Raw genomic sequence first — 19,018 nt, 5'->3', positions numbered from 1 at the left:
CTCATATAGAGTTTCATTTGGTTTCTGTGTAAACGTAACAATTTCTGCTTGAAGTCTTACGGCTTTAGATGCAGGAAAGAATTGTTTAAGAAATTTGTCAACTAAAACATCCCATGTATCAATCGCCCCTTCAGGTAACGATTCCAACCAATCTTTGGCTTCTCCCTTTAAAGTCCAGGGAAATAACATGAGATATATCTGTTCATCCTCCACTTCTCGGATTTTAAATAGTGTGCAGATCCTATTAAAGGTACGTAGATGTTCATTTGGATCTTCCTTCGGCGCACCACTAAATTGGCATTGATTAGTCACCATGTGTAGAATTTGTCCTTTGATTTCATAATCTGGCGCATTAATGTCTGGATGAGTAATTGCGTGACCTTGGCCAGTGCGTTTAGCTCTCATTCGGTCTTCCATACTTAAAGGTTCCAGATTCTCCATAATTGAATTTGTTGAATCGGTATCACTAGATGATTCTGATTTAATGGTTCGTTCCTCAACAATCTCTGTTTGAATGATTGGTGGCTCCGGAGGAAAGTTTAGTGGTTCAGGATCTACGAACCGTTCCTGAATATTCTCCGGATTCTCAATTGTGAGATCGGGTTCAAAAAATGGATTATCGGAAATTTGAACTGAAGTACTTGGTCGACTGGATGACGATTCTAAAGAAAAATCAACGGCGGTTATATTTGCTAAATGTCTTGATCTAGTTACAGGTGGTGAACGTACAAAAGGTGGTGAACGTCTTGCTCGGTGCATTCACTGAATATCCTATTAGTTTTTAAAAGGAAAGAAAAATTATAATAAGTTATCCAATCAATAGACTTTTCTGATTTTGCCCACGTTTCGAATAGCCAAAAGATGCAGCAGAGGGGCAGGATTCGTTTGGTCTCAATATAATTGAGGACTGTTTGGCAACAATAACCCGGTCCACGTACAAATCCAACTATTACTACGAACCAGAAAATTTTGATGTCTATTAATTTAACCACTTAAAATAAATTTTCGTAATTTTAAGAAAATTAGATAATAAGTAGAATAAAAATCTATGTCCTAAAACTAGAATAGCGAGAAATAAGAAAGAAAAAGAGTTCGTCGGAAAAAGTCGAAAAAGAAAAATGGTTGAAAAATAAAAGGTGACGGAAAAATAAAAGAAACTTATAAAAACTTAAAAATACTTGACTAACCTAACCTTATTACTACAACTAACTTAAAATTATAATCGCAAATTGAGATTACTAATTGGAATGATAATTGATACATAGGTAAAAGTCGTCTAAAAATATTAAAGCTTACAAGAAAAACTAAATCCCAAATGGAATTAACTTAAAAAGAAACTAAAACTTAAAAAGGCGTCGCAAAATTCTAAAGTACCTAAATCTTAGTCTAAAGAAAAAGCACTTAAAGAATTCTACGGCGAAGCCTAAAAATCTAGAAGTAAAAATATCTATGGCAAAAACTAAGTTTAAAATTAAATATGAGCGAAAAATACAAATATTACGTTAAAATAATTAAAAAGGGACAAAATATAAAAATATACAAAAAGTTGTAAAAAGTACAATTTTTATAAAAATATTATTTTTATATTATTTATTTATTAAAACTACTAATTTTACAAATTAATTAAACTAAATTAACTAAAATATAAAATAAATAAAAAGTAAAACTAAAAATAAAACTAATTATAATAATAATAATAATAATAATTAGGGTTAATAATAATTATAATTAATAATAATCCGTAATAAATGCAGTTTTAGGGTTTCTGTCGATGTCAGAGAAACTCCGTGAGTCGCGGTATTTAAAGCATCAAACCCCGCGAGTCGCGGGGTTCCAAAATTCAACTCTGGAGCAGTTTGAAATTTTACGCGTTTTTCTTCTTTTTTTTATATTTTTAATTTCTGTTTTTAATTTTCCGTTTTAATAAAAGTATTTATATAATAAAAACTTATATCTAAAAACTAAAATAGAAATATTTTATAATTTTATAAATAAAAATATTAAAACTAGAATTATATATATATATTTTTTTGTTTTTTTTTTCTATGTTTTTTTTAAAAAATACAAAATACTTAAATAAAACTTTTATAAAAATAAAGAAACTTTATAAAACTTAAATATTTAACAAAATCTTAAAAATATTTATATTTTTGTTTTTATTTTTATATTTTCGAATATTTAAAACGTTTTTTTTTTTTTACAAAAACGAATTTTAATAAAAGTATATAAAATAGCTTATATTTTTGCAAGAAATACTATTAAATACGATACAATTTTACACAAGATATTTATTTATTTGGAGAACGGATATACTTAAACCTTGCTACAACACTTATAGGCAGTGTACCTAATCGTACAGTAGTGTAGTTTTTAGTAAGTCCGGTTCGTTCCACAGGGAATCTTTTTAAACAAAGCTTAACGCTATATTAGTTTACTTTTATAAAAATACAAATATATATATATATAAGTAATATTATTATTATAAAGGGGGGGGGGGTTTACCGTTTAATGACCGGTTTGTCGATTTTAAAACTTTAGTCGCAGTTAAAACCAAATGTAAAATATTAAAAATAAATACAAGACTTAAATTAAAGCGTAAAGTAAATATCGATAATGAAATTGCGAATAATAAAAGTGCGATAAAATAAACTTACGATAATTAAAAGTGCAATTAAATACAATAACAATAAATAAAAATGCGATAATTAGAAGTGCAATTAAATATGAAATAAAGGAAATTAAATATGAAATAAAAGAATTATGCTTATTTAAACTTCCGTAATCATGATGTTTGACGTGTTGATTTTAGTTTTATGCCCATGGGTTAATTGTCCTTTGTCCTGGATTATTTAATATGTCCATACGGATTTGTCCATAATAGTCCATCAGTCATAAATATAAAGAGCGAAAGCCTTCGTCAAATTATTCTTATTCCCGAAGTCAAATATTCCAACTAATTGGGGATTCGAATTGTAACAAGGTTTTAATACTTTGTTTAATGAATACACCAGGTTATCGACTGCGTGTAAACCAAGGTTTTACTACTTTGTTAACAATTACACCAATTACCCTTGAATGTAATTCACCCCTGTTTCAACAAGTTTATTAACTATTAATCCAGTTCCGTATCCGGTAAAATGAATAATTATTGGTATTTATAGATATCCCGCCCACCGTACCCAGTCAAGCGTATGTGGTTATATATAAATACGTCGAATTATAAGTTTGTATATTAAATTAACAAGGTATTGTTTAGTTAATATAAAACCTATTAATAGCTCATAGTCTAATTTCCACGAGTGTCGTTCTTTTGTCCAAACCCCAATTATGGTACAAAGCCCAATTACCCAATTTTAGTAATTAGCCCAATATCATGATTACTTCGTTTTAAATAAGCATAATAATAACTTAGCTACGAGACATTAATATAAAAAGGTTGAACATAACTTACAATGATTAAAAATAGCGTAGCGTTACACGGACAGAATTTCGACTTACACCCTTACAACATTCGCTAACATACCCTTATTATTAGAATTATAATTAAAATTAAAATATAAAATATAAATATATATATATGTTTTACGTATGAGGAGAAGAAGAAAAAGATGAAAAAAAGTGATCAGAATTCGGTTGGCTTTATAGGCAGAATTTCATTTTGGGGCTCCGCGACTCGCGGCATTTTTGCCTTCAAACTCCGCGAGTCGCGGAGATTGAAATTACAGCTCACAACTTTGGAGTCTTTCTCTGCCGACGGTTTTTATTTATAAATATAATATATATATATAATTAATATAATTAATTATATATTATATTATATTTATATACATAGTTAACTTGTAATTTTTAGTCCGTTGCGTCGAGCGTTGAGAGTTGACTCTGGTCCCGGTTCCGGATTTTCGAACGTCCTTGCGTACAATTTTATATTTTGTACTTTGCGTTTTGAATCTTGTACTCTTGTAATTTCGAGACGTTTCTTATCAATAATTTGAACCTCTTTGATTGTCTTTTGTACTTTTGAGCTTTTTGGTCGTTTGCGTCTTCAATTCGTCGAATCTGTCTTTTGTCTTCACCTTTTATTATTTAAACGAATATCACTTGTAAATAGAACAATTGCAACTAAAAGCTTGTCTTTCTTGAGGAATAATGCTATGAAATATATGTTCGTTTTTAGCATTATCAGTGTTCTTCGAAGTTTAAACAAATAACCCCGAAGTCTAGTTGTTGTAGCAGTAGTAAATAAGTAACGAAATAGTGGTGGTATTGGTGATTACTTGGTGGTGGTAATAAGGTTGACAGAAACAAGAAACACAAAGAATAACAAAAATGGGTTTGGTTACAAGAATTTGGAGAGAGAGAAGAGAGAGAGTGGTGTTCTTGAGGGTCCGAAGGTGGCGAGTATGATTGTGTTGATTGGTTGTTTTGAATGGGTTTTCAAGTTGGGTTGAAGGTGGCGAGTTTTAAGGTGGTTACCTTGGTGTTGTGGTGTTCATGGTGGGGTTGAACATGGGTGTTCTTGTTTGGTTTCGTTTTGTTTCGAGATGAATACGATCAAACAGCAGTAATAGGATTTTGATGGATTGGTGATGATGGTGAAAGAAGGTGACCGGAGAATGAAGCCGATGGTCGATGATCGAGCGGTTTAGTGGTGATGGAAGGTGATCTTTGAGGTGGATCAAAGTGTTTTAATGATGGTCGTTGGAACTGTGATGGTTGGCTGTGGAACTCTCGATAAAAAAAAATAATGGTTGATCTTATTTGCCAAGAAGACATCTTACATCCATCCATCTATATAGATGTATGGAACTATCAGTTTAAGTATTTATTAATATAATAATTTTTATTATTATTATATATTATATCAAAAAGTGGTTCTTCAATTAAACGTGCCATTAAATAGTATCAAATAGGATAGCAGCCGAGGTTCTTGTTTTATTCCTACTTTTTCCCGAATGGCTATATCGTGTCCATTGTTAAATAGTTACGGAATAAAAAGTGTGTCTAAAAATCCCAAATTTTTAGATTAAATATATTTAATTATTTCACTCATTATCTGTTTGAAACCTGATCAAAAATGTTCGATAAGTATTTATTTTCTGTTCCAATTAATATATACGGAGTACAAATATTTAAACTTAAAAGGGTAAAAATATTTTTATCAAACCTAAAATCTTCGTAATCAATTTACAGTTCAATTTTTATTTTCAATCTTTTTAAACACCTATTAGAACTATATGAACGCTAGCAAAATGCCAACCGAGTTTTACTGACGTTTACTATTTAAGCTTGAAATCGTATTTTTAATATACTATATGTATATGTATATATAAACACATTTTAGTAACATGTTTTATTACATAAATAAATATATTGAATATATATATATATATATATATATATATATATATACATATAATAATATTTCTCATTACATCTTATATTATTTTTACATATTTAGTTCTAATAATTAAATCGTATATTATTTTAAAGTAAATATATATATATATGTATCAATTTACAAATAGTTGTTCGTGAATCGTCGGGAATGGTCAAAGGTCAAATGTATGCATGAACACAGTTCAAAGTTTTTGAGACTCAACATTACAGACTTTGCTTATCGTGTCGAAAACATATAAGGATTTAAGTTTAAATTTGGTCGGAAATTCCCGGGTCGTCACAGTACCTACCCGTTAAAGAAATTTCGTCCCGAAATTTGAGCGAGGTGGTCATGGCTAACAATAAAAATGTTTCCATGACTCATATAAGTTGATAAATAGAGTTTTATTACCATTGAGTAATAAAGATAAACTAATTCGATTACTCGAAGAGTACGAGTGAAGCTATCACTTAACAGTGAAATGAGATAGACAAGTTTCTTCATAACTCTTCACTAGTCATGGTTGAATTTAGAAAATAAGGTGCGTCTTAACTTTTGACGTTGTCTTGGTTGAATTCCGGAATTCAAGAGATTTAAAAGAAAATCTTATAAATCTATAAGATCTGATTCTTTGGAATTTATAGAAATTAGGATTTCTTTAATTAAATGCGATCATCTGTCTCGATTGCTTTGTCTGTTATTTCCACTATAAATGAACTTTTTCCGTTCCATTATTCCTACAACTCTCAACTTTTATACTTCAGTTCATATTTTCAAAACATTTGCCAAATTATCAGAAGTCATGGAAAAGATGAAATTATCAAGAAAATATCTTCTTGATTTTGTTTAGAGATTTAGTAGAATGTAAGAGTCGTGTAACATAGCACATGATGACGTTATAATCTGTGAATCATCACATTCCATTTAGAAACTCAGCATGACTTACTGTAATATAATCACGTTGATCAAGTGTCATTATATTATACTAGCTCATGCATCAGTTCCCAACATTACTTCAATAACATTCATATTTTAAGCTCGAAAGTTTACAGAATAAAGAAACTAACAGTTTCTATATGATGTAACACTGATAGCACGAAGAGATTAATGATTTCAGATAAGAATATTTATGATAATATCTTCAGAAATATGGAGGATATTTATAATGAAAGCTACGATGATATCTTGGAATTTCTAATATAGAAGGATGGTGAAGAAAATTTGTCCGCAAGAATTTGGAGTCAGAAGCAAGGTATTCGCTAAAGATTTCATCAGAAACAGAATCATCAAGATTCTTAATGTACAAGTTTAGTCCTTGTGACTTGTTCAGAGACTCCTTCGTAGTTTGATCAATCAGTTTTTTTTAGTTTCAAACTTTTTCTGAGTTTTGCCAACATACAATTCTTTGTCATCAACTTTTGGCTGTTGAGGTCGTTTACGGTTGTCTATGATTTCTGCTGCTTCATTCAGCTTGTTCAACATTCAGAGTATGGATTTGTAGACTGAGTGCTTTTCAGAATTTCATAATAAAAGATCATAATTCTAAGAGATAAATGTTATACATATAACTGTTGATGTAGATCTGCTGTGAGTTTTCAAAGTACTGATTGCTGATTCCCGGTAATTGGTATGACAGTTCTCGTTACAAGATGTTGATGAGTATGTGATAGGGTTTCAACGAATAAATATAATGATTTATCAGAGAGATTTAAGCCAAGAAGCAACGAGGTTGCTGGTACGTCTGCTGGTAATATGGTGGAATATAAAAGGTTCCCTGGTAACAATAAAAGAGCACGCATATATATCAAGGTTATAATAAGGTTGTTTCGAACGAAAAGTCGATGTTGACTTGCTGGAGCTGTGACAAAATTTGCTAATTTGAAATGGATTTCCAAGTTATTTTGGGTAATAATAACACTAAGGAATTAGCATAGCTACATTTTAAACGGTTACTCAATTGCCGAGAGTTTCTCAGGTGCATAACTATATGCATCAATCTTTTCTTCCGTAGGTAAAGTGCGGTCGGTTCATCCTCCCGATCGAGGTGTTTTCAAGAATTATGAAAGGTTTGAACGCAGATTGTAATCGTCAAGATACAACGAGGTTTAAGATGAAATCAAGTGGAAAACTTGAAGAAATGTTTAGTTTCATATGTTATAATCAATATTTTAATTCATTTTTAATTGTCCAATCTTGACAGTCCACAGTAACAGTCCAATAATTCATATATAGTTATATATATAATATTCGAATTAATTAATACGTGTCGTGACCCGTATACGTCTCAGACTCGATCATAACTCAAACTATATATATTATTGTAGAATCAACCTCAACCCTGTATAGAGAACTCGATCATTACTGCATATAGAGTGTCTATGGTGATTCTAAATAATATCTATAGATGCGTCGATATGATATGTCAAAACCTTGTATACGTGTCCCGATATTTAAAGTGCGTAAAATAAATAACAGAAAATAAATGACGATAAATAAAGTGCGTAAAGTAAATAACAGAAATTAAATGACGTTAATTAAAATTGCGAGAATTAAAATTGCGATAAAATAAATTGCGATAATTAAATTGCGATAAATAAAATGTAATATGGAATTAACAGTTAGCTATGAACAGTTAGCTAGGATTTTGTTAGCGTGGTTTCTTAACAAAATTTCATATTGTCAATTAGTCTGTTTCTAATCAATTTTTATTGTGTCCATTATTTTTTTATTATGCCACTTGTTGGATTCTGATAGGTCAAAATCCAAATATAAAATTGAATGAAAATGGTTATTTTGTGGTGAACGGATTCGTATAGCTGTGGTTGTAAGTAGGATAGTAAATAACAATTGAATCAGATTCGTAGAATATACAGTGTAACTTATTAATGCGAAATCTAAATATTCCTCGGGTATTACCTACCCGTTAAAATATTTTCACCATTAACAGTTTGTACAATAAAAATTTTAATTACAATCTTTATGAAAACATATATACATATATATTTTCTTCAGACGTAATCATGGATTTAATGAGTCAATGTGATATTAAACTCATCAGATTTACGGCTAGAACTAGAGTACATAATCTCTAAAACATTAGAGATTACATAATCATCACGAAGGACGAAGATAGTTTATGTAGAACGATGATTATGCTTGAGGTACAGAATGAGATGTTGAGGCATGGATTGTTGACGGTACTGGTGTTGTTACTGATGGTACTGTTGATGCCGGTGATGTTGCTGAAGCTGGTAATTTTTGCACCATATTCTTCGAATTTATTACTCGGGCGCGAAGCTCGTTGACTTCTTCCCTTACTCTAGGATGATTGTCGGTCGGGACGAGCAGATGAATAAGGTTTAGAATTGTGGATAATATATAGTAGTTACGAGATATCCTAGAAACGAGGGTGAAAATGGTGTTTCGGACTGATTCGCCGGTAAGTGTTCCAGGTTCTTCACCAAGAGAGTAATGTGGTGGATGGAAGGGATCACCTTCTTCTTGTCTCCAATGATTGAGAAGGCTACGAACCCATCAGATGAATTGGGGATGTCTGATTGGTTGATTTATCCTGGTGACACTGCTTCCAGAGCTTAGGTGAATATCCATATTGGAATAGCTGTCGGAATAACTATCAGAATAGCTATCGGAATCTGAGGAATTCGAACTGGTTGAGAGATCAACTCGTACGATCAGATGGAGTATTTTCGATATGAATTAGATTATAGGATATAGATTAGTATCCTGCAGTACATATTTTACATATGCATATATAATACTAAAATCCCATAAATTACGGAGGAATCTACGGAAGCTGTCAGGCAAAGGTAACAATAACATATACGCTAAGATATGAATTTATCTATACACTGTCTATGAAATAGAGGCAGTAAGACGTGTCTAGACTTTAAGGATGATAAGTAAATAATTTTCGACACTAAATGATAAGCAAAACTTTTGACATGCAGACACGGTCGAAGTCCAGACTCACTAATGCATCCTAATGACTTATCAGTTAGACACACTAATGCAGACCTGGTTCGCTAAGACCACCGCTCTGATACCACATGTCATGCCCCGTCCTAATCCATCTGGACGAAGTCATCAACATTTGATCCCAGAGCGATGATCGACTCCAAGTAATGTCCTTAAAATGAGCAAATGCACAGCGGAATGTTTCTTTCATACCTGAGAATAAACATGCTTTCAAGTGTCAACCAAAAGGTTGGTGAGTTCATAAGTTTATCATAAAACAATAAAATTCATCATTTTGATAGACCACAAGATTTAAATGCTGCATGGTACAAATGGGCCCGAATCCTATACCCACCTGTAATGTACATGCGATATCTTTTAAATACAGTACACCTTTCTCGTGTACGAAACCATTTTCACAAATCTTAGTAACCGTACACATATCTCGTGCACAAAAACTAATACACATAACCTGTGTATAAAAATCATTCTCTCGATACATAACATTCACATCAATTGGTGGCAATTATCATGTCCACATAATTCAATGGTGGCAATTATCATGTCCACATAATTCAATGGTGGCAATTATCATGTCCACATAATTCAATAATAATCTGCAGAACTTCTGTCTGCATAATAATTCATTCGAGAAATGTTTTGCTTGTGTCTATCTCGTCAAACATTTATAAAAGCATTTCATGTATTCGCAGTTCAAAATATATTTCAAAAGCATTTAATAAAGCAGTTATAAAAACAGCGCATGTATTCTCAATCCCAAAAATATAAAGAGTAAAAGGGAGCAAATGAAACTCACCATCGAATATTTTGTAGTAAAAATATTCATACTACGAAACTGAACAATGCAGGGTTAGCCTCGGATTCACGAACCTATATCAGTTATATATATTAAAACATTTAACGAACATACAATAGCGTTCAGACTAGGTTATATATATATATATATATATATATATATATATATATATATATATATATATTAATTATTTAATATATTCCTTATTTAAAATAGTACTGTATTTATTATTTCCAATGTTATATATATATATATATATATATATATATATATATATATATATATATATATATATATATATATATATATATATATATATATATATATATATATCTATATATGTTATTTTTATATCAATTAGTAAATTAGATATACTTATGATATATGTAATAAATATATTTCTATATAAATATCTTTTGTTTGTAAAATAAATAATACGTATAAGACAAAATTGCACCGGGGGTCCCTGTGGTTTGTTCGAAACTACAAGCGGAGTCCAAAAGAATTTTTTCACCTTGGGAGGTCACTGTGGTTTGCAGATGTTTCACGGGGGGTCCAGCAGCCTAACATCTGTCTAAATTTAACGTTTTTGGGCCTCACATGACTTGCACATGAGGGTAAAATGGTCTTTTCAACTTTATGTGTTTCTCTGACCTTCATGAGTCCCTTTCTTTTTTAATTTTTACCCCTCTTTCCTCTCCCTTTCTCTTTCATCTTCATCTTCATCTTCATACCTAGTTTCATAACCCTAATTAAATCTCAAAAACCAAATCCAAGTTAATTTGTAAACTAAATCAAAATTCAAATTTCCAAACCAGAAATGCAAAAAAATAATAATCCATTTTAGGTGTTTATTTCTCACAAAAAGCGAAATCGTCAAGATCTATATATCCCTGACCTTTCTCTTTTATATATCCCTTAAACCTAACTTAATTATTCCATACCTGCAGCATACTTCATCAAAATGCATTACATCTTTGTATCCATTTACAACATACAGTCACATTAACAAAATCCCTTTTTTTTTATATCTTCTTCCCCAATTATAAATGCGAAGATCCCTAATTATTATTAATCCAAAATTAAGCAACAGAGATGCAAAATTCAAAGACACCAGGAACATATAATTGAATTTAACTAACATGCAGTATAATACCTTTTGGTGACATTTGCATCTGGTTGAATTAAAGGTCATCAATTCGGTTTAATCTGTCGCCTTGGCAATTTTCTCTAATACCGATGCAATAATCTAGAATTTGTTTAAGTTGTTTGGTTATTGCTATCACCACCACAACATCACTCCGTTTAAGAGAGGTTTGCTTTAACCCCAAATTAACCTTTAACTCCAAATTAAACTTTTAGATTGAGCAATTTATTTTCATATTCATCATCAGCGAAAGTGGAATCATTGATTTTGGTGGTAATCAGATCTGGGTTTTATAAAAAATTGTTAGAGTTCTTCACAGGTGACAGTGGTGGCTGTTGAAGAAGGCGGCGGTGGTGGTGGATGTTGAAGAAGGCGACGGTGGTGGTGGCTGTTGAAGAAGGCGAAGGCGGTGGTGGTGGCATTTGAAGAAGTGTTCTAGGTTTGGAGAGACTTCACTCTGTTACAGGGAATAAGATAATAAATGGAAAGATAAATAATAAATAATAAATTAAAAAGGGGAAATTTGACTAAATGACCATTCTACCCTCATGTGCCAAGCACATGACGAATTTTAACGGAGTTTTTAACAGACGTTAGGCTGTTGGACCCCCCGTGAAACATCTGCAAACCACAGTGACCCCTCAAGGTGAAAAAATTCTTTTGGACTCCGCTTGTAGTTTCAAACAAACCACAGGGACCCCCCATGCAATTTTGTCTACTTATAATAATACAAAAATAATTTATTGTAATAATAAAAATACTAATAATGATAATAATAATAATAATAATAATAATAATAATAATAATAATAATAATAATAATAATAATAATAATAATAGTAATAATAATAATAATAATAATAAGGTCAAGAATAATAATAAAAGAAATGTTAATACTAATACTAATACTAATAATAATAATAATACTAATAATAATAATAATAATAATAATGATAAAAATAATAATTTTAATAAAATGATAAGTTTAATAATAATGATAATGAAAATAATAGTTTTGATAATAATACTTAATACTTAATAATAATAATGATATTAATAATAAAATTAATAATAAAAATGATAATAATAATAATAATAATAATAATAATAATAATAATAATAATAATTATAATACTTAGATCATAATGTTAAGATCATACATTTCATCTTAAATGCTTAAATTATACCATCATCCCCATTATATGTTAATATCATATTTATTTCCTATAAATAAACTTATTAGTCACAATAATGAACTTAATGATATCAATATGTAATTCATAATCTTAGGCATAATCGTAATTATATTATAATAAACTTATTAATTAATAAACATATTAAATTTCTATTCATAACTATTTTTTATTATAATCAAAACCATTTTTGAGTTTAACAAATTGTTCATAATATAAAGTATTTATTAAAACATAAAGTTCAGTCGTTTACCAAGGAACGATCAAGTGAAGGGTGATTTTGTTCTCGGTTTGCAACAGTAGAAATATGAACACGATTAGCAACAGCAGTCGACCATGGGTTTCGGTTTTGGGAGTTAATTGAGAACAAAAGTGTAGTAGCAACTCAAGTGGGTTTGATATGGCCCAACATTAAAACTACGCCTAAGTGACAAAATAACTAAGCCCATTTTGATTAAGTCCATTTAATATCAATTGGCCCAATCATGTTTGGAAAGGAAACTGAGTCCAGTAGTAGTAATGAAGTAGAAACATGGATCGTGAGTTTAGGTTATATGGTATACGAACAGGAAGCAGCAGCAATTAGCTCAAATCATAACGGAAACAATAGTAGTCGACTTCTGTGGTGGTTTTTCGGTTTCGTACAGCAACACAACAACAACATTATCGTTTTTCACCGTTACCATCAATATAACATACCACGATCATAATCAAGTCGTTAACCTTATCATCGTGTATCATCTAATCATTATCAACATCATTCTCGTGATCATATCGAATTATTTCATGTATCTAACTGTAACTTTATAATCAACATCATTCTTTTCAACATCGAATACTCATTATCATAATTAAATCGTCGATCTCAACATCATCGGTACCGTCTTCATCCTTCTTTCTTAAAACCGTAGCAGTTTAAAAATCACAGAGATGATGAATAATAAGAATGATGGTTTTGGATTATTGTTTGTCGAACATTATAGTAGGCCAGGAGAACAGTAGCTGTTTTAACCTTGTGTTTTCTTTTTCCTGTCGATGGGACCAGCCACAAAAGAAAGGAAAAGTGAAACAATTAGCTGTCATCTCCTTTACAGCTCATCTCCTTTATTCATTGTATAATTTAATAGATGTATATCATCATTCGTCAAAAGCAACTTCAACAATAAAACACATGGGTTGGTTTTCATAATGGGTCTAATTAAAATAGAAAGAAAAAGGAACAAAAGAACCGGCTTTGTCTTCTTCAATTCATTCGTAAAAACAGAAATTAATATTCATTTAATGGGTGTTCTTCGAAGTTTAAACAAATAACCCCGAAGTCTAGCTATTGTAGCAGTAGTAAATAAGTAACGAAATAGTGGTGGTATTGTTGATTACTTGGTGGTGGTAATAAGGTCGACAGAAATAAGAAACACAAAGAATAACAAAAATGGGTTTGGTTACAAGAATTTGGAGAGAGATAAGAGAGAGAGTGGTGTTCTTGAGGGTCCGAAGGTGGCGAGTATGATTGTGTTGATTGGTTGTTTTGAATGGGTTTTCAAGTTGGGTTGAAGGTGGCGAGTTTTAAGGTGGTTACCTTGGTGTTGTGGTGTTCATGGTGGGGTTGAACATGGGTGTTCTTGTTTGATTTCGTTTTGTTTCGAGATGAATACGATCAAATAGCAGTAGTAGGATTTCGATGGATTGGTGATGATGGCGAAAGAAGGTGACCGGAGAATGAAGCCGATGGTCGATGATCGAGCGGTTTAGTGGTGATGGAAGGTGATCCTTGAGGTGGATCAAAGTGTTTTAATGATGGTCGTTGGAACTGTGATGGTTGGCTGTGGAACTCTCGATAAAAAAATAAATAATGGTTGATCTTATTTGCCAAGAAGACATCTTACATCCATCCATCTATATAGATGTATGGAACTATCAGTTTAAGTATTTATTAATATAATAATAATAATTATTATTATATATTATATCAAAAAGTGGTTCTTCAATTAAACGTGCCATTAAATAGTATCAAATAGGATAGCAGCCGAGGTTCTTGTTTTATTCCTACCGACAATTTTTCCCGAATGGCTATATCGTGTCCATTGCTAAATAGTTACGGAATAAAAAGTGTTTCTAAAAATCCCAAATTTTTAGATTAAATATATTTAATTATTTCACTCATTATCTGTTTGAAACCTGATCAAAAATGTTTGATAAGTATTTATTTTCTGTTCCAATTAATATATACGGAGTACAAATATTTAAACTTAAAAGGGTAAAAATATTTTTATCAAACCTAAAATCTTCGTAATCAATTTACAGTTCAATTTTTATTTTCAATCTTTTTAAACACGTATTAGAACTATATGAACGCTAGCAAAATGCCAACCGAGTTTTACTGACGTTTACTATTTAAGCTCGAAATCGTATTTTTAATATACTATATGTATATGTATATATAAACACATTTTAGTAACATGTTTTATTACATAAATAAATATATTGAATATATATATATATATATATATATATATATATATATATATACATACATATAATAATATTTCTCATTACATCTTATATTATTGTTACATATTTAGTTCTAATAATTAAATCGTATATTATTTTAAAATAAATATATATATATATGTATTAATTTACAAATAGTTGTTCGTGAATCGTCGGGAATGGTCAAAGGTCAAATGTATGCATGAACACAGTTCAAAGTTTTTGAGACTCAACATTACAGACTTTGCTTATCGTGTCGAAAACATATAAGGATTTAAGTTTAAATTTGGTCGGAAATTCCCGGATCGTCACACATATCTACAAACATAGGCCTACATACATACGTCCATCCGTACTTAAACAAAAACATAGAACATACATACATGAAACATACAAAAGTACATACATACCTACATACACATATCCACGCACACATACATACATACATACATACATACATACATACATACATACACGCACACCTTACATACATACCCACTAGCATACCTACATTCATAACCATACAAAAACATAGAAACAAACATAAGCATACTTCCATACGCATACATACCTACATACAAAAAGATCCTTACCAACATCCATAGACATACACAAAGCACACATATAAGCACACATAAAAACAACCATAAACAAACATACCCAAGAACAACCCTATCTAAGCATGCATGCATCCAAACCCTAATCCCTAAACATGCATACATACCTCCACAAACCCCCATAAAAACACTGATAGTGCTCCAAATGAACATATATTTAGTAGCAATATCGTTCCAATATGTAAAGTTTTTAAATGTAATTTCCTTATTTTTAGTTGTAATAGTTAAATAAATAAGTGCGAAGACGAAAGACGCAAATCGCTCGAAAATGAAGATTTAAAGACAAAAACGAAGATTTGAAAGACCAAAACGTCCAAAAAGCTAAAAAGTACAAGATACAATTAAAAAGGTTCAAATTATTGATGAAGAACGTCTAAAAATGACAAGAGTACAAGTTACAAAACGCAAAGTACACGATATAAAATTGTACGAAAGGACGTTCGAAAATCCGGAACCGGGACATGAACCAACTCTCAACGCTCGACGCAATGGTGTAAAAATTACAAGTCAACTATGCACAAGAATAAAATATAATATTTAAATAATTCATAATAAGAATAATATTAATTAATAAAAAGTTGTTAATTGAGCATAGTTCAGGGGTCGTAAATGAAAATTCAATTTCTAATTTAGCCTATAAAAAGCTATGTAACGATCGATTGAAGATCACCCATTTTTTTGATCCTAAATCTATCTTTCTATTTCTATATCTTTCCCCTTAATATCAAATATCAATATCTATATTCTATATCTCTATCATAATGTTAACTTAATAAGATATAACAATAATCTTAATTTTAATTTTAAATTATGATAATAATAAGATTTATGATAGAGATCGTTTGAGTGTGTAAGTCGAAATTCTGTCCGTGTAACGCTACGCTATTTTTAATCATTGTAAGTTATGTTCAACCTTTTTACATTAATGTCTCGTAGCTAAGTTATTATTATGCTTATTTAAAACGAAGTAATCATGATGTTGGGCTAATTACTAAAATTGGGTAATTGGGCTTTGTACCATAATTAAGGTTTGGGCAAAAGACCGACACTTGTGAAAATTGAACTATTGACTATTAATAGATGGGGGGTATTGTCTAATTGAGTGACAACTCATTGGAGTCTGTCGAACCTATCTTCAAATTAATTAACCTAATAATTAATAATGATTATGGTTGTCCTATTTAGTGATGTTCATATGGAATCTGTTATAATCATTTAATTAATCAATTGGGTTGGGTAATTGATTATTCATTCTGATCAAGTGGATGAATTAATATTCATAAACTAATTAAAACAGGGGTGGATTACATACAGTGATAACTGGTGTAATTGTTGACAGAAGTGATAACTGCGTCACAGTTTAAATCCTTAATCAGTTGGAATATTTGACTTCGGGTATAAGGGTAATTTGACGAGGATACTCGCACTTTATATTTATGACCGATGGACTATTATGGACAAAAACCAGATAGATGTATCAAATAAACCAGGACAAAGGACAATTAACCCATGGTAATAAATTAAAATCAACACGTCAAACATCATGATTACGGAAGTTTAAATAAGCATAATTCTTTTATTATATTTCTCATCGTATCTTTATTTACTGTCATTTTATTACTCGCAATTTTATTTTCTGTCATTTTATTTATCGCAATTTATTTTACGCACTTTAATTTTTGTCATTTATTTTTACGCTTAAAATCGACAAACCGGTCATTAAACGGTAAAACCCCCATTTTATAATAATACTACTACTTATTTATATATATATTTTTACAAATAAACTTAATAATATAGCGTTAACTTCACCAGCTCCCTGTGGAACGAACCGGACTTACTAAAAACTACACTACTCTACGATTAGGTACACTGCCTATAGTGTTGTAGCAAGGTTTAGGTATATCCCATCCGATAAATAAATAAATAAAACTTGTGTCATATTTTGTAGTATTTTGTATTAAAAATAATACTATTTCGTACCCTCACGCTACATCATCAAACACAAACAAACATACACACACAAACATACTCATTACCAAGACGGGGTCCTGTTAAAAGCAAAGTGTGAACATAAACCATACATGCAGAAACATATATACATAAACATTCATACGTAGATCAGTAAAAAGAAGACACGAACACACAATCACCCATACCCACAAACCTACAAGCATACCTACCCATAAATACACATACATACCAAAGCCTACTCATCTATTCTAATTCTATCTCTCCACGCATTCCTATCAGAAGTCATGTTCACAGTCAATAAAAGCTCCTTCAAGTCGAGCTTTATTCTATCCTCCCACCTACGTGTAGGTCTACCCCTTCTCCTAACACCGTCAACTGTAAGTGCCTCGACTCTCCTAACAGGTGCAGTAAGAGGTTGCCTCCTCACATGACCAAACCATCGAAGCCGTTCTTCTCTTAGCTTGTCGATGATGCTTCTAACTTTCAGGTTCTCCCTAAAAACACTATTTGGAATCATATCCAACATCATTTTACCGCATGTCCACCTAAGCATCCTCATCTCTGCCACCTCCATCCTTCTCTCTTGCGCCTTCGTCATTGACCAACACTCTGATCCGTATTGCATGGCAGGTCTAATTGCCACCTTGAAGAATTTCCTTTTCAGCTTTAGGGGAATCTTCCTGTCACATAAAACTCCAGTCGCTGCTCTCCACTTCATCCACCCTACTTTAATACGGTGTGACACGTCTTCATCTACCCTCCCTGATTTGTGGAGCATCGAGGCTAAGTATCTAAACGAGGTTCGTGGATGCAAGATCTGGTCTCCAATGCTGATGTTCACTCCATCCTCCTGTTCATCATCGTTTCTATCGAAGTCACATCTAAGATACTCCATCTTTTGTCTACTAATTTGTAGACCATTTCCTTCTAAGGCCACCCTCCATTGCTCTAATCTTCTATTCAGCTCCTCCTTAGATTCGGAAACAAGCACAATATCATCGGCAAAAATCAAGCACCAAGGGATACACTCTTGTATCCCACGAGAAAGCTCATCAAGGATCAAAGCGAAAAGAAAAGGGCTAAGGGCCGATCCCTGATGCAGGCCTATTTCTATTGGGAAAACTTCGGTATTTCCCACCGGCGTTCGAACGCAAGACTTCGCCCCTTCGTACATATCCCTAATAACACTAATATATCTACTCGGGATACTTCTACCATTAAGGGTTTTCCAAATCAAGTTTCGTGGAACGCAATCGTAGGCCTTTTCCAAGTCTAAGAAAACCATCTCGAGGTTCTTTTGCTTTTCTCTATACTTCTCCATAAGGTTCCTAATAATATGGTTTGCCTCTATCGAAGAGCGCCCTGGCATGAAACCAAATTGGTTTTCCGAAACATTCGTTATACGTCGAAGTCTAGTCTCAATCACTCTCTC

The 19,018-nt window shown here is 31.4% G+C and overlaps 1 protein-coding gene across 1 annotated transcript; it reads right to left on the bottom strand.

Moving 5' to 3' along the window:
• Positions 1–17,597: 17,597 nt before the first annotated feature.
• Positions 17,598–18,760, bottom strand: LOC139890022 (uncharacterized). The gene is made up of 2 exons (XM_071872928.1): positions 18,230–18,760; positions 17,598–17,663 (listed from the first exon to the last, which is right to left on the bottom strand). Exons 1-2 carry the CDS (start codon positions 18,758–18,760, stop codon positions 17,598–17,600), a joined length of 597 nt encoding a protein of 198 aa, XP_071729029.1.
• Positions 18,761–19,018: the final 258 nt, after the last annotated feature.

The sequence above is a fragment of the Rutidosis leptorrhynchoides genome, chromosome 2 (genome assembly GCF_046630445.1).
Source record: "Rutidosis leptorrhynchoides isolate AG116_Rl617_1_P2 chromosome 2, CSIRO_AGI_Rlap_v1, whole genome shotgun sequence".
In the NCBI taxonomy this organism is placed as follows: domain Eukaryota; kingdom Viridiplantae; phylum Streptophyta; class Magnoliopsida; order Asterales; family Asteraceae; genus Rutidosis; species Rutidosis leptorrhynchoides.
Note: the sequence above shows the minus strand (reverse complement) of the source record. Positions and strands in the feature narration are given on the sequence as shown.